The 27,251-nt window shown below is 39.8% G+C and overlaps 1 protein-coding gene across 3 annotated transcripts; it reads left to right on the top strand.

Annotated features, from left to right (window-relative positions):
* Positions 1 to 108: 108 nt before the first annotated feature.
* Positions 109 to 27,251, top strand: SLBP (stem-loop histone mRNA binding protein). Of its 3 annotated transcripts, XR_010071208.1 has the most exons (13): positions 109 to 225; positions 679 to 720; positions 1,396 to 1,555; positions 2,120 to 2,224; positions 2,918 to 3,049; positions 4,741 to 4,890; positions 5,699 to 5,836; positions 6,496 to 6,612; positions 7,604 to 7,789; positions 8,175 to 8,288; positions 8,587 to 8,700; positions 9,479 to 9,670; positions 10,555 to 11,910. XR_010071208.1 is itself a non-coding variant. In XM_063335848.1 (12 exons), the coding sequence occupies exons 3-12, from the start codon at positions 16,071 to 16,073 to the stop codon at positions 26,413 to 26,415; spliced, it is 1,092 nt and encodes a 363-aa protein (XP_063191918.1). In that variant the 5' UTR covers positions 9,480 to 9,670; positions 10,555 to 13,776; positions 16,009 to 16,070; the 3' UTR covers positions 26,416 to 27,251. The 3 variants fall into 3 exon arrangements, 1 of the variants encoding a protein (XP_063191918.1); XR_010071207.1 differs by lacking the exon at positions 1,396 to 1,555; XM_063335848.1 differs by lacking the exons at positions 109 to 225; positions 679 to 720; positions 1,396 to 1,555; ... (6 more) ...; positions 8,175 to 8,288; positions 8,587 to 8,700 and adding exons at positions 16,009 to 16,132; positions 17,036 to 17,189; positions 18,603 to 18,697; ... (5 more) ...; positions 25,478 to 25,562; positions 26,299 to 27,251 and having other exon boundaries at positions 9,480 to 9,670; positions 10,555 to 13,776.

Here is a 27,251-nt window from a genome sequence, read left to right as displayed (position 1 = left end):
TTTTGTAGATATAAATGATAATACTCAGATTTTCCGTATTTGTTTTGTATAGGCAATGTTCAGTGGCTGCCAGTGACTTGATTTCTGATGAAAATTCTTGTTTTCTAGTTCTGTGCAACATCCACGTTGCTGGCATCAAGAACAGGAATGCAGAAGCTGGAATGATTCGGATTCTTTGGCTTTTGACGAGTATCAGTGTAGACATTTAGACCAATGGCTGGAGAGGTACGGAATAAATGTGAAGTTATTTAAATCTTCACTTTGCTCCACTCTTTTATTTCAGAATCCAAAACCTTGGATGTGATTAAATTAAATGTTTTCTAATAATGCAGTGGCACAGGGTTAGCAAATGATACCTGCGTTATGCCAGAGTAGACCATTCAGTTTGTCTAACTGCAATACATGCCATAATATGAGCAAGTAGCAAGTATTCTATATGAAAGAGAGAAATGGTATATAGTGATGCAGTAGTTTAAGCCCTTTATTGATGAAATCTTCCATATTAGTATAAAACTGCATTGAAGCAATATGCTGTTAATTTTTATGCTTTACTTACGCATCTTTGTGTGTAAGTGTGGGCAAACCATGTTTGTCTCTTCACTTGACAGTGCACTCGGTGTATTCAGCTGTAGTACAGTTTTTAGTAAATACTCTTTTTTTTTTTTTTTTTTTTTGTAGTTCAGTACCAAGTGCAATTTGAGATGAGATCAAATTTTGTAGGTAGGTGTATTCCAGGAGTATTTTGCTTTGCTTTTGGATATCCTAGACTAAAGACCTCAGCTGGAGGAGGTGGTTGGGATTAATGTCTGCCAGGAAGTGTAAAAAGTGGTGAATGCTTGGATATGCGCAGAAAACTGTGTAGGATGTAAGTTAGAAGAGGTGAAATATTTTACTGAGGGCACGCAAAAACTTTACGTATATGTTTCTGAGTATTACATTATATGAAGGGGATTGTAATTTCTGATAGGGTGTTAATATTGCTTCAGTTAATAAATGAATCTTTCGAAGATTCAGGAAAGATCTTGTATTCAGGAGTGTTTTCTATGTCTTTGATGCTATCATAAAAAATAGTAACAGTATGTTATTGTTGTGAGTCAAACTGGATGTGCTAGCAGCATTTTGTGTTTCTGTTTTGCTGAGTAGATACATTTCTTCATGGTGTGGAATCTTTATGTCATGTGTTAAAATAATGTTGGCAGCATGGGTAGTAGTTTTCATCTGTGGATGTGAAACTGTTTAGGGAAAGTAAGACCATAAGCTAATCTACTTCTGTATTGCTTATGCTAAATGTTGAGGCATTAACATTGAAAGAAGTGGACAGACTGAAAGGAGAAGTTTTCAGTGCTTCAGAATATTCCAGCATTCTACAGTTTTCATTTATTATATTTTTTTAAGTTAATGAGGAACCTGGTAAGTGTTTCTTCACTCAAGAGAACATCAGTGATCCAACTACGTGCTTTAGGCAATCCTGCTCTAGCAGGGGAGTCGGACTAGATGATCTCTAGAGGTCCCTTCCAACTCTGAAGATTCCGTGATTCCGTGAACTGTTATTTAAGTAAGAGCTTCCTGGCTCCCTTTTTGGCTTTACACAGCAGAGTTTACATTCTTGAAATTGTATGTTGTGATATGATGGTGTCTGACAAAATATTAGTTCTGCTAATGTGGTGGACATTTTTCTATTTCTTAAGCATCTCCTCTGTCCTTTACAAAGTCCTTAGCTGATGACAAAAAGCAGTGAATAGACTGATGATTTTGATCTCAAGTAATTTGTGTTGTTTGATGGAATGGCAGTATTGAGAAGGTCCTCAAGTAGTAGAGAAAAGCACTTGAATTGGCTGAGCTGGGAGTATTTTAAGAGATGGTCAGGTCTATGTTCTGACATCTGACTGACTTCATGACCTTTTTGTTTCCCTGCAAAGTAAAACTGATAATCTTACATCGCTGCTGAAGGTGACTTGAGCTGAAATGTTTTAATTTGTTTGACTTTCAACTGAAACAGAGTAGTGACATGCCCATGGTGTTACAGTTGTGTAGCAGTTTTTGTCCACTGTTGAAGTTTCTGTTCATTAAATACGCTATGAGCATCAAATGTTCATATCAAGTTCTTGTTATTTTCTAGCTCTACACCACCAGAATATTCTAGGTCTCTTTCTAGTTGCCCTGACTGGGAAGGTGGAATTGAAGAAGGCAAAACAATGAGGACATCAAATAAAAATATGATGAAGTAGGTATTGAATAATTCTTAACTATTGCTGCATTAGTTTTAGCAATAGCCATCTGATGATCTCCAACTACTTTACATGCATGAATGAAGATTTGAAACACGGCCAGGCTTTTTTATATCAAGCCTGAAGGAAGCCTTAAGGAGAGAGTAGCACTGAGAAGTCAGCTTGTATGATCTATCATTTCATATTCTTGTCTTTTTAAGCTTAAATTGCATATTCATTGCAACTTTCCATAAAAGAAAATACTAGATAGTGAAAGGAAAAATATATAGAGAGAAATGTCTGTTAGATCATTCAAGCTAGCTTCCTTTATGTTATCCATCTTCGCTTTATTGAGTTTAAGCTCTTTCATATTTATATCAGGAGGGTGTTACACATATATGCCATAATCCCGTATCATTTGATTTGCTTGCTGTACGACTAGCTATAAGCTTCTACTAAGGCAGCTCTAGCACCAGTACCCTCGGGTGTATGTTTACTTGTTACAAACCTGAGCAGTTGCATTAACTTGCAAAACCTACTCTTTTTGTTGTAGTGATTCATTTGGTTAGCACAGCTTTCACTTCTGTAAACTACTGAAGTAGGAATTGTGCTGCCTATGTAAGAATACATGCAGTTTTAGAGTATGTGTTTATATAACTTGTAAAGCCATTAAGGTTCTTTTTAACTTAATTCTAATTTTCATTTCTAAGTTCTGTTTCAAGTGCTTCTGCTAATCCAGCTGAAAGGGAAACAGATGAAGTGGTCCTGAGGAGAAGACAAAAACAGATCAATTTTGGAAAGAATACCCTTGCGTATGACAGATACATTAAAGAAGTTCCAAAGTAAGTTACGCTCTGTTCCACGTTTCCAAATAAGCTCTTATTTGTTCCTGACATGTCTATAGATTAGTGCACAGCTTTAGTTTTCTTAAAATTATATGAACAGTAAGTGAAGAAAACCTAAATCAATTGATTTTTATCAAAGATAGGCCAGGTATTTTCTGCATATAAAAGATTTTAGTTAGGGATAATTTAAAGCTAAATGTTCCCTTTGTGTATTGCTGTTGCTAGTAGCAAATATACTTCAGATAAATTCTGTATTAATCAGCTCCCTGTGACACTTCTGGTGACTGTGTTGCCAGGCCAGTGTGAAGTTAATTGATACCAGAAAATGACAGCTTTGAATGAGGACCGAATAAAGCCTTGCATTTAAGTATTGGTAAGGGAAACCAGTCTTCAGTGATTAATCAGTAACTAACAAATCAAAATCTGGATTTCTGGCTTCCTCTGTCATTCTGCTTTGAGCTGCAGAGGCTGTGAATTGTGGCACTTAAATCAAGATTTCTTAGCCAGCCCTCTCTGCTTACTACAGAGCCGTCAAGATTCAGAAGCTAGTCTGTACTAATGTGTGGATGTTGGTTTTTTGTGTGTTCTTGGTTTTTTGTTTTGAGGGTTATTTTTTAGAGGTGTTTTTCTAAATATGGCTCACTACTTCTAGTTACCAGCTTTCTCTGTATTCTACCTGTAAGAGTCTGTTGTGGAAAATTGCCAGCCAAGTGCAGTGGACACTGCAAGCTTGTTGTTGAGCAAAACTTGAAAGATTAGACTAGATGACTAAAAATCAACAACAGATATAGTAATTGATCACGGATATCACACAATATCATGATCACATCTTCAATGGCACTTTTTTCTTCAAAGAGTTTTGAATTGCTTTGTGAATTGTAATTTTGCTTGCTACTTTGTCATCAGTGGTAGGACTGCAGTGAGCCTTACAGGAAAGAAAGCCGGGGCGGAAAGCAAGTGATGCAAATGCAGTTGCTCACTAGCTTCCACAAGGAAACTGGTGCCTGACAGTCTCTGAGCAGTGGCCACTTTGGAGGACACCTCCCCTACTTCCTCTGCCCTGTTTTTTATTGCTGAGCATGACATTATATGGTGTAGAATATGTCTTTGGGTAATTTGAGTCAGCTGTCCAACCAGTTCACCCTCAACTTAGTGGATGCAGGAGGGGGTGGGGCAGAGCAGGTTCAGCAACTGTTCAGCAATAGCCAGAAATTAGCGTATCATCAACACTGTTTAGTCATAAATCCAAAATACAGCACTACAGGGACTGCTATGAAGGAAGTTAACTCCATCCCAGCCAGACTCGCTGCAATACTAAATACAAAGAAACTGCACCCAGCCCAGAAAAACTGAGATAGAAGTAGCTGGAGGCTGGGATACTATTGAAGGGGTATGAGTTATGCTTCTTCTGTTTTGTATTTGTCCACGGGCAGTAGGGATCTGCTTTTGGCAGCTGTAAGAGTGCTGGACTGGATAAACCTCTAGTCTTACTCAGCATGTTATTGCTAGTTGTTTCTTGTGTGGTCTGTTTTTGACAATGTTTTAGAATACATGCACTTCAGTTACTTGTTTAAAAATATGAGAATTTTATTAGGCCACTGATGCCTGTGTGATCTGAGAGACTGGGGATTTCTTTTTAAGAACAAAAATCGTGTTCTGAAATAATAAATGTTACTGCGTATTTACAGGAATCAGCGTATACCAGGAGTTCATCCTAGAACTCCCAACAAATTCAAGAAGTACAGCCGTAGATCCTGGGACCAGCAGATCAGGCTGTGGAAGATAGCACTGCATGCCTGGGATCCTCCTACTGAAGAAACCTGGGATCTGCAGCCAGTGTGTGTATGGGTGAATTAAGCCAGCATGTCTCTTGCTTCACAGGAGGACTCTATTTCCTTTAGAGCATTCCTAACAGAGCAAGAGACGTGATCAGGCTCAGAAATTCTCCTTGAATGCCTTGTTTTCCGTTTGAATTCTGTTAGTCTTCAAGTTATTCCCATTATTTAGCTTAAATTAATTTCCAATAAGGTGCTTTGGGGAGGAAGACATTTGGCCTGTCTATAGCAGTACGCTCTCTTTCCCTCTGTTTACACTGGTGAGCACAAGGTGAAATTATTTCTCTAGAAAGGGATAGGCATAAGCAGAAATTCAGTGATTACTGTGTCCCTGATAACCTTTCTGTCTTTCCTTTTTCTGATGTCAGTGGAACAACCTTTCTCCTGCAGTAACCATATGTTAGAGGGTTTGAGAAGTGTAAGAATGTGAGATTTCTGTGCTCTCTGCAGGAGAGTGGCAACTGTAGTCAAGATGGATTTTTTTTTTTTTTTAAAATATCTTTTCAGAACTTTGAATTTCTGTAATAAGGCTAGCTCCACTAACTGACACCACCTAATACTTTATAAGGTCTGGACTAGTCAATTGGGAGGTAAAGAGTAGAAATCTACTAGTTCTTTAACTGCATTGTGTGAACAGTTTTAGCTGTGTTGTAACTGATCTATGGTGGAAGTTGCAGTTGTTTGCACTATTTGGATGTCATATGAGATGAACTATTAATTATTACTGCAGCTTAACTGTCTTCTGCTTGGAGTGGTAAGCTAGATGGGTAGTATTTTAAATCCTTTTTTTTCTTTTATTTTCTGTTTTTAGTAGTACAGAACCGTCAGGCAGTTCCCAAGAATGGTTCTGCAAAGATCAGGATGATTCTGGCTCCCTTGTGTTTGATGAAAAGCAGAAGAGAAATGAGTGCGAAGATGAATGCAGGCTGACTGACTACACGCCGGAGAGGTATGAGATAAAACGTCTCTGGCTAAGTTACTGAAATAATTCAATACACATTGATGCTGTCGGGTTTTTTTTTAGGAAATGTTTAGTGAGGGAGTACAGTTAACACTCAGACTTGGAGTTTGGCACTTTTGCTGTTGAATATAATCCATTACTGGTACAGAGCATTGAATGTGGAAGAATCACCAGCGTTACAGAGTCATATGATTAACAGCAGAAAAAAACAGTGTTTTTTCAGCTTCTCTGTTTATACAGTGGAGTACTGAGGTTTCTTTAACCACTGTTGGCAAGTGCTGAAAATAGGATACTTGTTTTAGAAGCATCCTTAATTAACAGTATTACTCCTGTGCAGAACGGCAGGGAGACTAACAGTGAAGCACCTCATGCACTTCCCTGTTTACTGAGGTGTCTTAATCTGGGGATATGTGTGTGGAGCTGAAAATGGTTCTGCTACCAAGTTTATTGTGCAATTGTGCCTGGGTTTGCTTTCAAAATACAGTGGAGTTGTTACCAAAATTTGAGTCGTTTTCCTCTGTTGTGACTGAAGAATCATACCTCAAAAAGTCTTCTGTGTAGCATGGGACGTTATTTTGCAGAACTCTGATAAGCATTTAAACACAGATAAAAAATGTGTGTGTAAAATCTATGTCTTATTTTTGCAGTCCCTGTTCTCCCGATTCTTCTCCAGTCTGGAAACGCAGAAAAAGAAACAATTCTGACTCCTCTGTGGTTTCAAACAGCAAAAACCATTATGTACATATGTACCACACACTGGAAAGGTATGAAATGATTCTCCATATGGAGACTCATTGATACTGTGAATTGACTTTTGGAATATGACTGTATTTATCCCTCCATTTGTTAATAGCTTTAATTTTATATGAATGTATGTTCAATTTAGTGAGGAAAGGAAGTCATGCCAGAATAATTGTACTGTATGATAGCAAATATTTACAGTGGTCCGTTGTAAAGATGAAGAAACTTCAGTGTCAGAAGATACAATGTAAGTTATTTTTTGTGTGTAGAATTAGGCAACACTAATGTGTTGTTCTTGGTTTCTCATGGAACCTGGTTTCTGCTTCAGAGGTTGTAATTCTGAAATTACGATAGTTATTTCCCATACCTTTTACATGCCTTGCATTCTGCTTTTTGGCATGCAGGATATGTGCAAGTTGATTAATTTTATGGTAAAGGAATGGAGCCCAACGTGTACTCCTAAGTCTGTCAGTGAATACTGAAACTCAGTGCCTGTTTAATTATTGCTGTGTTACATTTGCTACGGGTATTACAGAGAATATGTACTCATGAAGGGATGTGAAAGAAGCTTTGTGTATTTTGATTAAGCTTTTTCCTGCCTTATGAAGGATGGCATGGAAGAAAATGCTTGTTTAAATAACAAGGAATCTGTCACCCAGCCTGGAACTGGGACAGAGTGAGGTTAATGTTAAAAAATGGATAATAGAAGGGTAGATTTTTTCAGGCTAACACCTTCTTTATTCTAAGTTGTTCAGGAATGAAACTACTTCTCTAGCAATTGGTTTTAATCATATTTCTTTTTTTCCTCTTTCCTAGCTGCTGCATAAGAAGTCTTCCTATAAGTGGGAAATAATAGGCTATGTAGAGGAGAGCATGGTTTAACCCTATACAAAGTTTTGTCAGAATCGCAGAAAAACTGGAACAATGATTTAAGTTTTTTGGGGTTTAGTAGAATTCTCATACTAACCTTAGTAAAAATGTTTATAAAGGTGTGGCTTTTTTCTCTCTATTTAGCCCCCTTATCTTCAGAAGAATTAAGAGGAACTGTGAGACAGAAGTCCATGGTTTCAGACCTTTTCACTTTCTTTCTAGTCTTACTGAATCAGGACATCAAGAGGCATTTTCAAAGTGCTCAGAGTGGGAAGCCTTTGGTGAAAATGATGAAGTAATGACAGTACAACATGGTATAGAAATAACAGGGTAAATACCATAATGATTATGATGTTCTTTCTGTTTTTTGCTTGTGCTGTGTGTTTAATACTACTTTTTTTTTTTTTCTCCTTACACTTCCTCCAACGTGTGGTATGTTTGGTTGTTATTTTTGTTCTTTGAATTCACTTGGCTTTTCCAGTCTGACTCTCCATGTATTGCTTTTTGCTGCTTCTGCCATTAAGTAATGCTGGAAGATGCTGAGCCCCTTAAACCTTCTTTGTCTTATGGAAAGCAATGGCATTTTATAGAATTGGTCCCCGTGGTTGTCACCTCTCACTTCCTCAGCCCAGGACCTGAAAGCTTCCTCTTCGTCTCCTGAGAAATTAAGTTGTTTTGTAGCTGATAACAATGATAGTTATTTGTTTTTATGCAGTGACCCAGTTCCAGCCAGTTGTTCTTCAGGATGGAACAATCAGAAACAGAAAAAACCCAGCTGCTTTCTGCCTGACAGCAAAACTTGGAGAGATACTGACTGCAGGCTGGAGAGGTAGGAAATGCAGCTTATCAATCAGGGGCTTTTTTTGCATGTTACATTAGAAGCATAGTTGCCTTATTACTGTATTTCAATCCAAGCTTTTATTATAAACATGGAATTTTTTTTACTATTCTTTTGAGGGATGGGTTGGCCAGTCTTTATGTTGTGTGGTAAACTTCTATCCTTACGTTCTCACGTTATAGTCTGTATTAGAGTAAATAGCAAGTTGTAGCTGTATTTAAGTATAAAAAAGTTACCGTAATAAAGCTATGTAATCTTTGGGTGTGGGTTTGTTTTTTTTTTTTTGTAGGCTTAAACTTTGTAGCAGTTTATTGGAAGGACATCAGTCAGAATACCCTGAAAGGGGATGGGGAAGTACAAGCACTGAAGGTAGAATAATGAGGAAGAAAATTTAAATACCAAGGTGAGATCATGCTGACTACTTAATTTACCAGTTCTCTTTGAGTAGCCCATATGCAATATCGTTATACAGAATCCAACTGTTCAGTTCAAGCAGATCAGTTTCTCTTTTTGCTCCTTTATTATCTTAGTATTTTATCCCATCCTCTTGTATTTAATACAGCTCTTTAATTAAAAGTTCTAGTACTTCAGACTTAGTAAATTGAAATATTTACCTGTTCATCCAGAAAACAATGTATTTTATCTTATCACCCAAATGAAAAGTGCCATTTGTTTTTAATTATTTCAGTGGCAGCTTTTCTGCCTCATAATATTTTTGTGATAAAGCCACAACTTTGTAGCAGTAAATTTCAATGAAAATTTTCTTTTGGACTGTAGAGTCCTGTGGTACATTAATAGGATGGGTAGTATCTTGAGTCAAACAGGGTTTTTTTAGCTAATAGTCTGTTGTGTAATTTGATTATCTTTGATCTACACTTAATGCAGGCTTGGAAACATTATGGACTGGGATCTAAATGTTTGTTTAATAGTGATCTTGTAATATTTTGCATAATAGAACTCATTAAGAATATGGTATTAAGAATATGGCACACAGTTTTACACTCCTTAGGTTTTGAATTCTAGTTACATGAAGAAAAGGCAGGTAGAGCTTTTAAAAATTGCGCTAATGGCATTTTTTCTAATGACTTCATTGATTTTTAATTTAAATTCTTTAAGCATGAATAAGACTTAATATGGATTTACTGTTCTAAAGTGCTAATTCATTATTTGAAAATATCTAGTCTCTCTTTGTATATAGAACTATCGAAGAAGGACTTTCTCCTGTGACAGAAAATGATTTGAAGAATAGGGATATAGGCTGAGATCAGCAGATCAAGTCTTGGAAAACTGGTGCAGTCGCATAAAATCTGCACTGAAAGAGGAAGAGATTTACAGTCAGCGTATGTGCAATCAACATAAGGTGAAATGTTCAGGTAAAAGAAGCATGCTTCTGTACACCACAGTTAAGAGAGCCTTTCTGGTCTTCTGTATAGTCAGTTGTTATTTAGCTGCTTTGCAGTTGTTTTTGTTGTAAATAAGGCTCTTACAAGGAGCGTGTATACTCATGGGTTCATAATCACTCATTGTAATGGAAAAACTATCTTTGGGACACATGAAATGTAGAAAGTGAGTTAAATAGCTACTCTATAAAGCAACACGTTGGTTTCCTGGTATGCAGAGATCAATATTTGAGAGAAACACTGCCTTGAACCATGTTTTTTAAGTGTGATGAGCTCTTAACTGTGGAAGGTGAATGTTGCTTGAAAACCAGATAGTGGGTTACATGGTAGAATTCCACATCACCCACCCTCTTGCTAAAAGAAAATTTCTGTCTCAAACAGGAAAAATAAACGCGGCTGTTTTGGAGCTCAGTTAAATGTCCATAAGTTTGAATCTATCTGGTTGCTTTCTAAAGGAAAAACCTTAGTCAGTAGGACACAAGATATAGCAGGAATGTGTTAATTAAAATTGAGAAGAAAATGTGTTCTATGAATTAATAATTACATTTAGGTGAAAATGATGCAAGAGATTGGGAAAGATAGGCTCAACTGCTTCATTTTGTGTTTGAAAGATACTTTAGGAATATAGGGTGTTTTCCAATAACTTACGTTCTCAAAGCGTTCATACTATCTGTAATGCTTTTTTAAGTACGGACAATATGGCTTTGTATTTTCTACTGTGCTTTGAGTTCACCATTTGCAATGCTCTGTTCCGTTTACTTCTACTGTAACACTACAGCTTAGAAGAGTAAATGTTTTGCTGTTAATGGCTAGATATATCATATTTATAAAATGCTGTTATCTGCCTTTTTGTTTAGGTTTCTCCAGATCTTTAAGGATAGATTGTTTTCTGCAAGCTCTGCCTCAAGCGTAAAACTGCAGATTTCATTAAGCCTGTGCTACAATGATGATGGATGTTCCTTATATCTTTTGTGAGAATATTTCTGCTTTACCCACGTTGACAGATGACATGTGCATTATATTGTAAAGGCTACTTCAGTTGATGGATCCTGCTGTTGGAGATCATGCTACTTAGAGTGTGCTAATGTTACGCTGGTGAATTGGTCTGATATCCGGTCAAACTGAAGAATGCCACCCCTTAAATCAAGGAGTTAAACCCTGTTTCCTCTACTGAACCAGAATTGTACATCCAACCTGAAGAACTGCTTCAAAAGAATGTAGATAATTTCAACCTTTCTCCAGTTATTAAAGACAAACTGTTCTTAGTTTTTGAATCATCCATTTGGTATATTTACCATTCTCTGAGATAAGATATATCAAACTAGCGTTTGCCTAAGCCTAGTGAGAGAAGAGAAAGGAAAGGTAGATGGTTTATTAAAATCAGATCACTCTCTTTACGGGGATGAGTGACTGAACAGCAACACAGCCTAAGTACCTGATTTTGCTTTTATGTGTGTTGCAGCCTGACCTGAAGAGCCAATCTGCTGCTTAGCAGAGGATGAGTTCAGTGCCTGCTGTTCCTACAGGAATACAAGGTTAACAGCAGTATTTACAGGTTTGGAGCTGCTCTTGGGCATAGGGTGTCCAGGCTAAGGGTTGTGACGGTGTTGAGATAGGCTCTCCTTTTTTAACTCTTAACTGTGCTGAGAAGGTCAAAGCGAGGGCTGTGGCTACAGTGGAGTTTAGACCAGATTCATGTGCCAGTTACAAGAATTTTTTACAGTCCTTGTGGCATTTTATGTAGCATGTACTGGGATACGAATGTCTCTTAGAGCTGGGAACTGTCTTTTTGCAGGAGTTCGGTTTGGCTTTTTGCGAGGCCACTGCAGAACTGTGGCAGTGCTAGGAATGACACACAGCAGCCTTGTGAGGCTGGCAGTGTAGCCAAAGGCCAAAAGCCCATTGCGCTGATGATGTGGAAGTAAGCTGCGTTTCCAGAAACGACTCCCAGTCCCTTCCAAAACACTATTTCCAGGCATGCTCAGGCAGTAGTGTCGCAGCACAAGGATGGCTCAGTCAAACACCACAAGGTGTGGAGTGTGTGTATACAAGGAACACATCTGTACAGCACTTTTTTAAGAAGTAATATTTAGAACCTTGTTCCAGTGTGCATGCTTTCATGTGATTTATGATGATTGTAAATAAGGGAATGTGTTACATTTTTGGCATTTTGTCTTTATGCAGAAGAATTAAAGTCTTTAACTTTAAAAATCCCCATTAGTCTGCTTTTGCTGTTGTGTTTTCAGAGTTTCATTGCATAAGGAATATCTGGGTTCAGTAGTCCTTTTTTTTGGTTTTAGAGTGTTTTGTTTATTTTGGGGGTTTTTTTAGCTAAAAAGGGGAAGGAGTACTCTTTGGAGATTAAATCAAACTCTTGAAGGGAGTTTACAACTTGGGTTGTGTCCAGCCTCTCAGTTTCTATTCTGACATCTTGTCAAGAACTTGTATTTAGTGCATTGTAACCTAGTGAAAGGGAGCAGCTGAAGCCCCAGCACCCATTCTGCTAGGAGAAAGGTGTCCTCCTGGAGAGGATGGAGCTGCTAGGTGAGAGTAGTAGGCTATCATTAAATACTTAAACTTAGCTGTCAGAGCCCTTAAGCTTTTGCCTATGATGGATGGGGCCTGCAGCGGATTTATGGACACAAACCCATAGGATTTGTAATTCAGCAGTCTTTAAAAGATCTTGTATTTCTCAGTTGAAGATACCTAGACTTGAAGTAGAATAACCAATCTGCTTGTGGCAATTAAATTTTGGGCAGATTTATTCTCTAAACCAGGTTCTGTATGCTTTGACAAGCTTTGTTAGCACAAGGAAAGGAATGGTACTGGGCAGATGAGGTTTGAGGTCTGGTAAAGTAATTTCATGCAGTGCTGCCACCGGATGGAGAACCATTGTAATGCCTCCTGATTAGTAACAGTGCCCTCATCAGTCCAGACAGAGCCGTTAAATTGGAATGCACTCCATCCATTCACTTGTTTATCCATCCGAAGCTATTTGACATAAGAGTTTACAACTGAGGTAAGCAAAGTTGGCACTCCACCCCCAACTTGTATTTAATAGTCCTCCGTTAATTTTACCTATTTTAATTAAATCTAGTTTGCATAAATTTGTGCTCAGTTCATAATTCAGCCAAAATAAAACCTGAACTTCACCAGCCAGGTTTAATTTTCTTCCAAGAAGCGTCATGTATCTTCTCTTGGTATGCTTCCACTGGGAGAATCTCCTCACAGATGATACATTATCTGTGCTTGTAGAAACAGTCCTTCACTAGCAGTTCTGAAATGCCATTGTTTATATGTGTACTTTTGTTTTTAAAACTGCTCCTTAGAGGTCACAGTAACGAGGGTATCTCCCTCTCCCCTTAAAATTCCCACTGTAGTGTGAAAGTGCTTTTCTGAGGATTTTCTTTACTGGCAAAGACAGAAAAATGCAAGGCAGCTGTAACCCCTAAGCTCTGTTACAGCAGATAGTTCTGCTTGATAAACTGAATTTAACTTGTACGTAGCGTTTTGCTAAAAATGCTGCGTGGCTGCCAGGCTGAAGCTGTCCTCTATCAGGCTAGCTTGGGTGAGTTCAGGTAAACATGCCGTTCAAATCGTCTTATCTCAGAGCAAGGCTGGAGGAAATGGAGTTTGTTTGTACGTGTTTTGAACTGATGCTGTACTTCAAGCTTATCCTTGGCTCAGGAACGCAGTTCTGTTTCCCACAGAAGTGTGTGGGAAAGGAGAAGTAGCATAGCAAACTCTCCTGCAGGAGCACAGATATTTATGCTGGTCCCACACAAGATGTGTGAGTTTGTATTTTTACAGTAAGGCCAGGCAAAAGGAAAGGAAATTCCAAGCTAAATCCATTTACACTAGTACTTTAAAACCTTAGTGGTTCACTGAGTGTAGAGCTGGACCAACTGTTATCGCCCAAAGGCAGACACTTTGGAGACATCCTACAATAGAGACCTCTGCGGAGAAAAGTACAAGACCTGTGTACAACCTTTGAGGAAAAAACAATGAGTTGATGGAAAGTGAACGCAGTTCTCCTTACTTCTTCTCAAAATACTACTGATTTCAGCCAGGAGCACTAGGTATGTAGACATTCCACCCAAAAAGCATTATTAAACAGCTAAAACACCATTTCCAAATACATACTTAGCAGGATGTCTTTGAGATACATACGTATAATGAGAATGCAGATGCAATTTGTAGATGTGAAACATTTTAATTTGGTGCATTCACAAATGGGAAAAGAAATGTACAACCATTGAAAAGTCGAGCAAAATAATGCAAAAAAAAATAATAGTAAGCTAGCTGCTGTGATTTCAAACTGTTTAATTTCTAAAAGCCATTGCAAATTATGTCTAAAGACTCTTGGTCTGGCGCGGTTCCCAAGGCAGGCTGGCAGGGAGCAGTCGTCTTTCCGCTTCTGAAGCTGTTAGTTTTGCTGAGAAGTTAGTGTGAGTTGTCTGTGTGTTTTCATCCATCCATTGTCTGGCACTGCTTTGCAAAAAAAAATATAAATCAGCCAAGTGGTTGAACAGTATTTGTGCCTTTTTGGAAAAAACGGTGTGAATTTCTCCCACTTTTAACAATGAGCAATGCTATGAGCTTTGTGAGCTCACCGTGAAGAGGATCCTCAACACATCTGAGCAATCCTGAGCAGGTGCTTCCTCTTGGCCTTCAAGAGTGCATATATAATACTGCAGTGATCTCTGGTAGAAGAAAATTCTGCAGTTGTTACTGTGCTGATCTGGGACCCTTCTCTGACCTCTACCTTCTTACCCTTGCTCTTATGCCCAGAGTTAAAAGCAGCTGTAGATACTGTGCTGTATGGTTTTGCACAGCCTTGAAGAAAGCCCCTTTTATATCTGCGAACTGAAAAAGGGGTAAGAAGGGCTGCCTGGTTATTTATCAGACTTCAGCTGGGGTGTTCCTATAGGCCATACTGTTCAACTCTCCAAGAAAGATTAATCAGAAAATGGGAAGAAATTAATGTGTTCCTAGAAGTACTCAAGATTTGAGTTTGGAGACCTTTTATTAATAGGAATATGTGGTGAAGAAGAGGCAGAAAGACTAAGGTGCATATTGCAGGTGCTGTTCCTCAGACGACTGTCTTAATTACTTTAAATAATATGGATCCAAAGCAACATACTTGCTTCAGCTGCAGTTGTGCTGTTTGGAAAATTCCTTCTTCCTAGCAGGTGAAGGTGTGTACTGGCACCCACTGTGCCTGCTGGCTGTGTCCTTTCTACTCAACTTACGGACAACAAGAGCTCCAATTCTATGTAAATGATGACCTGAAATGCAAGTCAGAATAGCAGACATCGTTCACTTTCATTTCTGTAAATAAAATAAATAAATGTAAACCATGCTTCGTTTCTACAGTAGAGATGTAAATTCTCCCTCTCAGCATACTTCATGCATAGCAAGGTTGAAGTGTATCTTCATAAAATAAATTCAAAACACCACCTGTCAATATGTGCTCAGAAAGTCTCTCCAAAAACATTGCTGGGCTTCGTTAGTTGTTTTCGTGTTAAGCTGTTCAAAATATATGTAAAAAAAAAAAATTAAAACAGCTCTAGTTTGCTACTTCTGCCATCCATCAAACATGTCTCATTGCTAATCTTGCAAGTGTTACTCACTCTTACTCACTACTTACAGGAGTGAATATTAGGTTTACTTCCCCCAGGTTCATTGGAAGACATGTTTATGCTCTTTAATCTGTCAGACATTGGCTCCAGGGCTGCTTTGCACCTGCTGAGCCAACAGCTGAATTTCCCCTTGCTGCTCTTGAGGTGTCTGGTCTTCGAATGAGCCAAAGAGCAGAGATGCTTGAGAACAGCAGTGGCTGTAAGTTCAAGGTAATTGCAGCGTTTCAGATAGTCTCATATCCCTAAATATCATCAGAAGTGTTTTGGATGAAGGCCACATCTGCACTAGAAAGCTTTACCAGAAAGCTCTGGTAAAACCTGCAGAATTTTTGTATTGTTTTCAGAGCTCGGTAACTTATTTACACTAACTCCCTGCGTTTATCTCGTATGATCTAGATTCAGTATGAATGCGTAACTGCGTTTCTGCCAAGAAGTAACTGGAGCCAAGGTTTGCTGGCTTTCTGCTACCTGTGAGAGAAAGATGAGGCTGCTCCAGTAAAAATGTAGACTGACATGCAAACCGCATATGATCCAGAAGAAAGCTTGCTAAAACTAAGTTAAAAATCCTATTTTCTGTATCCTGATACCACGAGTGAAATTCTGCTCTGTTTTTTTGAACTTTTGTTATCGCAACTTCTACAGTGGTAATTTTTTTTTTTTTTTTTTAAGAGGAGGCAGTGAAGATTTGGCTAGGGAAAAGGAGTTAATTGCATGCTGCAGGCAGGAACCAAATGCCCGCAATGGAGAGGCCAGCTGGGCCAGTGCAGCGGATGATTCACTTCATGATGCACAGGTGAGACGTGGTTAGAAGAAACTGCGTTATTAGAATTAATGCAAAATTGTGCCAGTTTCTATGGCAAGCAAGAGCTACAGTGGCTGTAGGTGACAATAGCTCTTACAAAGCCTGAAATTCTTGAGAACTTACCTTTTGACAGCAGAAAATTTATGACCAGAAAGTACAGGATGAATATTACCTCAATGTGTTGAGAATAAACAGATTTAATGAAATCGTCTGGGGCTCTTGTTAGAGAGAAAAAAAAGGATGGATATCCCAGCTGTGGGCTTTCTCCTCCCATGTGCTTCTCCTGTGAACTGAAGCAGAAGGAGGCACTTTCTTGTAATTTTTAAGGTTTCAGTTGAGGCATCATGACAGGAATTGTTGTAGGATACTGAAAACAGGCTATTTCCTGTAGAGCTGAATGAGAATATGCAGACTGCATCTGAACAAGCAGAAATGCAATACATAATTAAACACTCTGCATACCTTAGAAACTGAATTCTAGGACAGAAAAAGAAATTCTCCTTTAAGAACAATGTTATTTCCTGTGCTTTATCTCTTACTAATTTCAATAAATTTTATTAAATTAAGAATATTGTATCTCTTATGGTTTAGTGATGGTTTTTGTCAGTGATAGGTTGATGGTCGGACTGGATGATCTGAAAGGTCCCTTCCAACCTAGGCAATTCTGTGATTCTTTGCTGACTGTTTTAACCTTATTCCGACAACCGTTGACATGTTTGCTTATCTGAGAAAGGAAGAAAACCCCAACCTAGTTCTACAAAGGAAGAAACATCCCATTCTCGTTGCTACCAAATCACACGTTGAATACCAGACCTGCAAGAATCTGAATAATCTAATGCCTTTTTGAAATATGAATGCTTCCTTGCTTGCTGGAGATAAAATCTCTTTACCTAGAGGTAACTGTACCAGCGGTGCCATTGTGACTGTGGTAGCTACGTCCCGTGTCCCAAGAAGCAGCACCAAGGCCAGAAGAAGCCAATGCTGCCCGGTTTGTGTATGCCTTGCTGTGAAGCATCCCACCAGCTGTCAGCCCATGAGGGCCACAAAGGTATTTTTATTTAAAGCTGTGCTTGTGTTCTGCTGTAGGAGTCCTTCAGGTTGTTTCTAAATTACTGTTGTAAGACGGCAGCACGTACCACACCTCACCAATCGGTAGGACCTCATGCCATCCATTTGCAATTAAAAACACATGAAAACTCTACTTAGTAAAGCATAGCGGCCTCACGGCATTACCCGACCTTATTCCATAGTGATATGAAATGTTATTTAATGCCATGTCACTTCATAGAATCCAAGTTTATGTCCTAACAGTCTGCTACAGGGCTTGAACTGGCCGTTGAAGTACCACATGCTCCTCACGGGTTGAAGAGCCATGCTGATTACCGCAACCCTTCATCTTTAAATCTCAGCAATCAGTGGCTAGCAGGACTATGGAAGTGATTGCCCCCCTGTACTGGGCACTGGTGAGGCCCCATCTCGAGTGCTGTGTCCAGTTTTGGGACCCTCACCACAAAAGAGACATTGAGGTGCTGGAGCGGGCCCAGAGAAGGGCAACAAAGCTGGTGAGGGGTCTGGAGAACAAGTCTTATGAGGAGCATCTGAGGGAACTGCGGTTGTTTAGCCTGGAGAAAAGGAGGCTGAGGGGAGACCTCGTTGCTCTCCATGACTACCTGAAAGGAGGTTGTAGTGAGGTGGGGGTCGGTCTCTTCTCCCAAAGAACAAGTGATAGGACAAGAGGAAACGGCCTCAAGTTGCGCAAGGGGAGGTTTAGACCGGATATTAGGAACCGTTTCTTCACCAAAAGGTTTGTCAAGCATTGGAACAGGCTGCCCAGGGAAGTGAGTGAATCACCATCGCTGGAGGTCTTTAAGAGACGGGTGGACGTGGTGCCGAGGGACATGGTTTAGTGGTGGCTTTGGCACTGTTAGGTAAATGGTTGGACTCAGTGATCTGAAAGGTCCCTTCCAACCACGGCAATTCTATGATTCTATAATTATCCTTTTGTTCCGGCTATTTTTCTGCCTGACGCGGGTTCGCCGTGCTGTGGGGCCCGGCCCGCCCCCCCGCCACCGCGCGCCAAAACCGCGCGCCGCCGCGCTCCATTCTCCCGCCAACACGCCCCGGGGCGGGGCCGGCGGGAGCGGGCTAAACCATTATACCGGCCCGGGGGACACACGCGCGCACATAAATTTTCTCGGGGCCGGGGGCGCCGCGGCGGGGAACACGCTTGCTTTGCACCCACCAGCGGGCTGGGCTGGCGGGGAGAGGACGCGGGTTGGTGGCTGCGTTTTCCCTCTTCTCCCCCCCCCCGCCTCCCCCGCATACCTGTCCCCATGGAGGGGCCCGCGGGGAGGCGGGGCGGGCGGTGTCAGTCAGCGCCGGCGGGAGATGCGAAAGGGCTGAGCGGGAAGGTAGGTTGCTGCTGCTCTCCCTCACCGCCCGCCGCTCACTCCCGCTCCAGTCTCCGCGCCGCCCGGCTCTCCCTCCAGCCCTCCCGAGGTCACCCTCTGCCATGTCCTTCCGCCAGAGGAGCCCGCACGGCGGCACCGAGAGCAGGTAGGTATGCCCCGGTATGAGGTGAGGGGTGCCGGCGCTCATCGCTCCCCTTTTCCCCGCTCTCCAGTGGCGGAGCGACGGACGACGGCGAGCCGCCCGCCCTCCCAGTCCCTCAGGCGGAGTAGGGTCGAGCCGCGGCCCGCACGCACCTGCGCGTGACCTCCCCGCCCCAACGGCCGCCGGGCGGTGTCCGCCATGTTCCCTCAGCTGAGGTGCGGGTCCCCTGGCGGGTTCCCCCCGGCCGCCTGGGGGGAAGCGGGGCTGAAGGTCCCGCCGGAGGGGAAGAGGTGTAAATGGCCAGGTCTCCCGTTGCCCGTGTCGCCTGCGAGGGCGGGCGGTGGGGGGCAGGGTGTGGGGCCGTTGATCGCAGTGTTCCTCTCCGGGGGTAGCCCCCTTCTGAGGACTCCTAAGGGCCACGCCTGGTTGTGGTCGCTAAGCTCGACTTGTTGAAGTAAAATGAGTAAATAAACTGTGGTGTCTCCATGGGGTGATGTTTGTTGTTCAGCCAGGAGAAGGCTCCAGGGAGACCTTACTGCAGCCTTCCAGTAGCTAAAGCAAGTGTGTAGGAGGGATGGGGAGGGACTCTTTATCGGGGAGTGTGGTGATAGAACGAGGGGTAATGATTTTAAACTGAAAGAGGAGAAATTTACATTAGATGTTAGGAAGAAATTCTTTACTGTGAGGGTGGTGAGGCACTGGAACAGGTTGCCCAGAGAAGCTGTGGCTGCCCCATCCCTGGAGGTGTTCAAGGCCAGGCTGGATGGGGCTTTGAGCAGCCTGGTCTAGTGGGAGGTGTCCCTGCCCAGGGCAGGGGGGTTGGAACTAGATGATCTTTAAGGTCCCTTCCAGCCTGAACCATACTATGATTCAAAGAGGTTGATAAAATAAAGCCACCTAACATGTTCACGTTGTCTTTGCTTGTCTGCTGCCAGCCCACAGCCTCCACCTCGCTGGTCCCAAGGAAGGAAACGTGGTGCAGATGGAAAGCGGAGAAAGCAGAATGAATTTGATTCATCCGTTTTTGATGAAAACAAGTACAGACCTTCTGACAACAGGCTGGACAGGTACATAGTGCTTGCCATAGAGATAACTCTGCTCTTTTGTTCACCAGGAGCTGTTGAATTGACTATTGTACTTGTTTTTTCAAGCCCTGCTTATTTTATAAATCACTCATCGACCATAAATAGCTGATCTTAAAGGAGGGAAAAGAACTTAGTGCAGTGTTCTTATCTTGAAGCCACTTCTTAAGAGTAACCATTTTTCATTCTTATGTCTTTAATTGTGTTTTTCATCATCTTCTGTCCTACTTCATGCTTCCTGCCATTTATTATGAAGCAATAACTGCACCAAGCCAGTTATGTTTGTGGAAACAGGCTGTACATACTTGTGTATGTTGTGGTAAAATTAAATAAGATGACAAATTAAAAATTCAAGTCTTAAAAGTCATCTGTCTTCGTATGTCTGAAGGCAGCACAGACCATCTTGAAAAGTTGTATCTAAACATGTCAGCACATGTGTGATGGAGTCCACTTCTGAGGTCACTCACTCTGTTCATACCGCTGCTCGCTTACCTTCCTTACCATTTCCCAGCACAAGTAAACTTCAGTTTAGTCAAAGTATTTTATATCCCTGTCTACATCTGAGCCATTCATGCCACAGTCCCTTTTATCAGTGGATGGGAGTTGTCCTCTGCAGCCCAGTTGATTGAATGTAGATTTCTTATCTAGAGTAAGATGGGTTGTGCCCTGTAACTACCTGTTTTTCTTTGCTGATAATAACTGGGGAAGACGTTGGTCAGTGGCTCAAGTTACAATATCCAGAAATTAATTTCAGGAAGCATGTTTGAATAGGAGTACCAAGACAAAATTTTACAAATGGCTTCATCAGTTTCAACCTAATTAAGCAGTGCTTTTTTTGTGTCTTCCAGTATTGAATTGAACAGGCGTTCTTTCTGGTTTAGTTTGGATTCAGCTCTGACTGAAGTTGTTCTCTTCCTGCAGTAAAACTACTCTTTGTTTATGCCAACTCAACATTGTCAAAATAAAACTTTAAAAATGGGAAGAGGATCAGGATGGAGGCCGGGTCGTGCAACAGATTCAGTTGGCGGGAGGGGGCAGTTACAGCCTTGCTTTTCTGCACCTCTGGCAGAGTTTGAGTGCCATGTGCAGTCCTAGCACAGCGCTATAGCTTCTCACCAACTGCGAAATGGCACGTGGGAATGAGTGCCTGAAGAAGGACAGCTGAGCTTAGTATGTCAGCAGTACTGTCACAGAGCAAATTAATCAAGAGAAAAAGCTGTAGACTGTCCAAGGTTGTCCCTAATTCTATGTATACACAGCACAGATACAGAATCAAACAAGTACAAAAAGGTATGACACAGCGTTGAAGAGAAAGTTCAGATGGTGGGACTAACCAGGTACTTCCGGGATTGAGCTGTTCTCTACCACGGGAGAGCAATAGTTGAATGTGGCCTGCACTTTCAGCAAAGTTAATATAAGCAAATGCTAAAAATCCTTGGAGGCTGAAAAGATAACTTGCAGAGGGACTTCTACTGTTTGCTATGGATTTTTATTTTTTCTGAGTTGGTAACTGGGTTTCGTCTAAAAAGAAGTTTTAGTTTCAATTTAACAAAAACTTTTAAGTAGCGCAAACTAATTTCTGAGCTGGGAGCAGGGAGGGAGTTGGAACTGGTTTTAGCACAGCTGGATCTAATTCCCTGACTTCAAGGGACTTCTTTGTGCGGAACCCTGGTAAGTCTCCAGAGCCTTTCCAGATCCACTGAAAAAGCTCTGGTCTGTAGGATATGGTTTTGAGTTTGTACTTTAGGAAAATCAGTTATCAGGAGTACAGGAACTGGAAAACACATTCAGTAATCTTGATGTAGGCAACTGTTGTTGGCTGGGAAGTGATATGAGCTTATTCCTTTGCAGTAGTCTGAATCTGTTACATAACAGTTTGCAAAGTCGTAGCAAATCTCAGTTTAGTAGTTAAAAATTGACTGGTTTTTTTGTCCCCTTGCCTTCCCTACTAGGTATATTTTCACATGGAGAAACTCCTGGTGCTATTGTGTAATTTTAAGTAATTAACTGTACAATTTAGTTCTGTGTTCTAACTGTTGTCTCCCATATAGCTAATGACTCTGCAATCCTGAAAGAATAAATATTTGTTAACTCATTTAGTGGAGTGAAAATAAGTGAGTAAATGCGTGAAGTTGGTATTTAGCATAATGTTTGCTGAAGGACACCAGCTCAAAGTTACTGAAAGTGTAGGCTAGGTTACATGCTGCAGTGGTATGTTTCTACAGATATCTACATAAAGTTTTCAAGAAAAAAAAAAACAAATCCCAAACCATACAACCTCAAGCTGGAACTCTCAACTGATGCTTAATTTTACAATGATGACATTTTATTAGAACAATACAAGCCATTGTGAGTACTGTAAAGGAATATATTAAATGGCTATCAAGCTGTGAATGGGGAAGATGCCGGGGGTTTCTGGTAATACAATAAAATACAATTTTTAATGAAGAGGCTTTTTTTTTTCCAATAGTTTTACAACACCAGAAGGCCCAGGACCTGTTTCCCGGTGTTCAGATTGGGGAACTGCAGTGGAAGAAGATGAAATGAGGACCAGTGTTAACAAAGAAATTGCAAGGTACCCCTGGGTGTTTAATATGAAGTGGGGAAACGGTAGTCTTGTAGAATCTGTACTGACTTCTATTTTTAACTTTACCATCGCAGTAAAATCTGACCAACCTTGGCTGCATGTCTGCTGCTTTTAGGTCAGCTTTGGCTTAAGTCCTACAGGAATGACAAAGTATACTATCTGTAGAATTGATGTGTATCACTAAATATCTCCCTTTTGGCAGAATCCTTTCCCGAATCTCTTAGATTTGAATTACTTTGAATGTCCTCTCACTATTTACTGGTTTTGCATATCATTGCTATAAAAAGATTTTTAGGGAAAAGACTTAGGAAAAGAAATTCCTCAGATTTTATTTTTTTCAGGGGAAAACTGAAACATCCATTCCATAGTGTCAAGGTGTTTATAGTGTGTGGATTGACTTCTTCAAGACTGCTTCTTAGCCGAGAAGTAACATCAGCTGTGACAGTGCAGCCTTACATGTTCTCTTTGTGGATGCATGTTATTAATACTGATTTGAACTCTTACAGATACAGAAGAAAACTCCTGATCAATGAATTTGCAAGAGAAAGGAAGTCATCCTCTGGAAGGTAGGTTAAATTTCTAGCTTAGCTGAGGAAAATCCTAACGATACGTCTGAATTTTCCCATGTACTGTGTTGCTTCTGGAAATGCTTAGTTTGAAATAGTTCATCTTAAGTCTGCTCCAACAATCCCAAGCATTCATCTGAAAAGTTTAAACAGCTCTCTTCATAATCTTCTACATGTGGGTTTGTTCTTGTGTATTGCTTGCTTTCTTCTAGCAGTCCCAAATCTACAATGTTTTTTTCTTTAGTTCTGATTCAAAGGAGTCCACTGTGACAGTAGAACTTGAGACAGATGAAGTGGTTTTGATGAGAAGACAGAAACAGATAAACTATGGAAAAAACACAATTGCATATGATAGATACATTAAAGAAGTTCCTAGGTAAGCTGCTTTTGTTTCTGGTAAACTAAATGTTCAGTTGTAAGTTATACCTGTTCTTTGTAGGCATATTAACATACTAAACTTGGTATTTGAGGCATTCAAATAGAAGGCATCTACAAATTATACCTTCTAAGCCAACTTTTTAACAGATAAGTGACACAATCAAATGAGACATGGATTTTATTTTTTTTTTTTTTTACTAGTTGGTACATGAGGAATATCCCTTCGAACTTTCTCATGCTGCAGAAATGAAAGTGAAAGTTTTTTTGGTTATGCTTGTTAACTAGAAGAAATGAAACTCCTTTTTGCAGTCAATTTTCTCAGTAGTAAACGAAAAGACAAAATGGACTGTCATTGCTTTTAAGTTTGGAATATGTTAGATGCAGAGATTTCATGCTGAAGTTTTCAGACCTAAGATTGAGAATCCATTTTTGTTTCATTTGACTTGAAGACAGAAAAACTAAAATGTTCATGTGGAGATGACAGCTTTTCACTTGAGTGCTGAATTTCGCAGTCGTCTTTTCTCATAAATAATATAATTAGGCTCATTACAACCCAGCAAATTCTGTGTAGCAGGCAATCAGTCTAACATAAATCAGTTTTAACAAAGCTATACGATATGTCTGTGTGAAAAGCGTTAACAGATTTTTCATGTCTAATATCTGAATAGATGCCATCGTATACCAGGGGTTCATCCCAGAACTCCAAATAAATTTAAGAAGTACAGCCGTAGGTCATGGGACCAGCAAATTAAACTGTGGAAAGTTGCATTGCATTCCTGGGATCCACCTACTGAAGAAGGATGTGATCTGCAAGAAATGTATGTATAGAATATTTGAGATAACCTTTATAGAAATTCATATATAAAATCTCATAGTAAAAAAAAAAAAGGGCAAAAACCTCACCTAAAACAGCATAGCACTTTTTGAGACAAGTCAGTGATTGCTGAATGTTTTTATTAGCTACTTGCCACGCTTAGTGCTATCTAGTTCCTTCTTGGTCAAAATATGTAATAGCTTTCTGGACCTAGTTGGTATGACTGGACTTACCTGCTGTCCTTGCAAGGGCATGCAGAGATATCCCTCACTTGTGTAACATATGTCCAGTGGGTGAAAGCAGAGCTCGTTCTGCATTGCTGTATAAAAGAAAATATCACACCATTGAAGCAAGCTGGTTCTTTCAGAGCAGTCTGTACATTAATCTGGGATATAAGCAGTGCTGGAGAGCTCTCGCTAATTGACAGATGTCATGAATATTGAGCTTGGACCAATAGAATGTACAAGAACCTGCCTCATAGCCTTCTTGCTTGCTAGTTCAAGAACAACGGTAAATATTCTTGTTTCTTGAGCAGAGAGGAGGAAAGAAGTATTTGTAAAATCATCTCAAGGTGCCATTAAATTAAAAGCACGGCCGCAAGCATTCACAGTCCAAGCTACTGTGGTATTCTGCTCTACAAGATGTCGAATGATGTAACTAGTTACTTTCCTCCATAGAAAGCAATAAAGCTTATCAGGGAACATCCAAACTAAAGCTGTGGGACTACGCAGTGAAGGTACACAGATGTAACTAATTACGCAGGAAAGTTTAGTGGTAATAAACTACTGTTTTTACCTAACAGTGGTGCTGATTTTAAAACCAGTATGGAGCAATGGGATCTAAAAGCTAAGGCTTACTTTTAGCATCCTTTTACTTGCAATCGTGAGGGGAATTGGTATTTCAGCCTGACGCCTATGGTATAAGTCAGTGTTGAAATACTAGTCTATCTTCAAATGCTGGGGTCTAGTTCTGTGTATATTGGATATTAAATCTTATGTTGCAAAACAAATTGATGAAACCTTTTCTGGGTAAAAAAAATAATAATTCCTTGCTCTTGCATAACATTTGTTCTCATTTGTACTGAGGCATTGTTTGAGTGTTGGGTATTTGGCTTTGACAAATTGCCATATTCAATTTCAAGAGTTCAATTTAGTCCTTGTCCATTTTGGCTGTATTCAGGTGACCTGCTATTCTGTTTGGTCTCTGCAGTTTGCCACCACTGTCCATATAATCTCTGTCGGTCTCTCTTCTTTTGTTTGGCAATCATTTTCAGAACCGCACCTACCTACAAAGTGCAACTTACTACTAAAAAACTGAATTTGTTTTTAAGCTGTATGCTTGTTAATTATTTTACAGGAGTCCTGTTGACCTTGGTGAGATGGAGACAGAATCTGTTGCAAGTAATTCTACTGAATCTCAAACAAGCTGTCAAGATAATGATGTAAGCATATCTCTTACTTGCATAAATATTTATTAATAATTAGTCTGTTACTTGGAATTAGATCCAGAGCAGCCTGAATACATGAGAAATTCCATAATCCGCTGCGTTTAGGGACTGTTTATAAAACAATTTTTAAATTCAGACATTTTCCCAGCTGTAGCCAATATCAGTTTGTAGTCTGAGTTCAGAGGGTTAGAACTTAAGTGACCATCTCAAATGACAGATATCTCTCTTATTCATGGCCTGCAAAAGAAAATTTATCTGTTCAAAGCATCTCAGTTATGAAGTGTGGTGTACAGTGGCAATACTACTGTAGATTGCAATATCTAATGTTAAAATAGGATGTAATTTTCTTGGCATGTTCAGACTTTTTGAAGTAATCTCTTTTTATATCCAGAAAGCTTTTAGTACAGCTGAGCAGTAACCTTCACTAAAGATCTAGTAATGTTTTTTTTATTACTGGATTTGTTTCTCTGGTGAATATTGAGTCTATGTAATGTTTCAATGTACGCATATAGAGATCCTTAAAACATTTGCAAGAAATCTTAGAATGTGGTTGAATGGGCAGAAGCCTTCATTAAATTTCTTCAATCTTGAGTCTAACCTTGGGATTTTGTATGGCCTTTAAAGTGTTTGTAAGCCTCTGTTATAGGGTGGTCTAAATGAATTACAGAAGTTAAATGAATTATTGCATAACTAAACCTGTATTTAATTATTAACTGACTTTGAATTCCAGGATACCTGTTCTGGCACTCCCACCAAACTTAGACACATTGACTCTCAAGCAGAAGGCGAATTCAATTTGGAAGTGTGTTTGAGTGAACCACTCAAAGATTTCGATACTGTGAGTTAAATAGTCTCGTGCAAATTGTTTTAGAGGAAGTTTCTTTTAAATTTGAGAGGTTAGCTCGATTCATAAACTGTTAATAGTAAGAAAGCTTAAGCAAAGTTGAAGACTATTCTCTAAGTTCAGGTTGGTCTACATATTCTCTGGACCAAACTTGTGTAAAAATACAATTCAGTTGTGTGACTTATTTTTAACTTTTAATTTATGTATATCAGATTTTTTTTTTATAAAACCTTTCAATAGAAAAAAATAGCCAAAGGCAATGCTACCTTAAGTAATGATAAATTGTTCAGCAAGATCTTACTGATTCTGGCCTCCCCCCTCCCATAATTTCAGTTATCCACCTGTAGACCAAGAGCAAAGTAGGGAGATGTTTTTGAGCCTCCGTTTATTACCTTGCTTTTCCATCTGTCTTTACTACAAGGATATGACTTGAAGCAATATAGGTGGTAGTTGAATCGTACTGCTGATTAGTACTAGTAAACTCATCTACTGCAGTTCTTTACTATAAAATTAAATTGCCTTACCCCTTGATTGGTTGGGTTTTTTTAAAAAAAACACAGATTGTTTTTTATTTGCAAAAGGGTTTCTGAAACAATTGGAAATTAAATACTGTGAAGAAATTGGAGGTCAGTATGGTAAATCACAGGCAATAATGCTTTAAGAAGCAGTAGCCTGAATTTGAAATTTGTAAATAGTCATGAGTCATTTGTTTATAAAGCCAAGAAAACAATGTGTAGGTAAAGTGATTCATTTTTTTAATTTTCTGGTTTTAAATGTAAAACTGTTGTAAATGATAACACTGTACAGACTTTCTGCTGAAAGCAGTTAATGTTTCTATT

Source organism: Chroicocephalus ridibundus, chromosome 5 (genome assembly GCF_963924245.1).
Source record: "Chroicocephalus ridibundus chromosome 5, bChrRid1.1, whole genome shotgun sequence".
Taxonomy (NCBI): domain Eukaryota; kingdom Metazoa; phylum Chordata; class Aves; order Charadriiformes; family Laridae; genus Chroicocephalus; species Chroicocephalus ridibundus.
This window is presented reverse-complemented; position numbering and strand designations above follow the sequence as displayed.

Bases quoted from the DNA above. Each gene is read 5' to 3' on its own strand.
- SLBP (XM_063335848.1), top strand. From the start codon at position 16,071: ATGCCCGCAATGGAGAGGCCAGCTGGGCCAGTGCAGCGGATGATTCAC. The intron at 18,698-19,629 runs GTAGGTATGCCC...GTCTGCTGCCAG, and splicing joins CACGGCGGCACCGAGAGCAG to CCCACAGCCTCCACCTCGCT. The intron at 22,930-23,173 runs GTAGGTTAAATT...TTTTTTCTTTAG, and splicing joins AGGAAGTCATCCTCTGGAAG to TTCTGATTCAAAGGAGTCCA.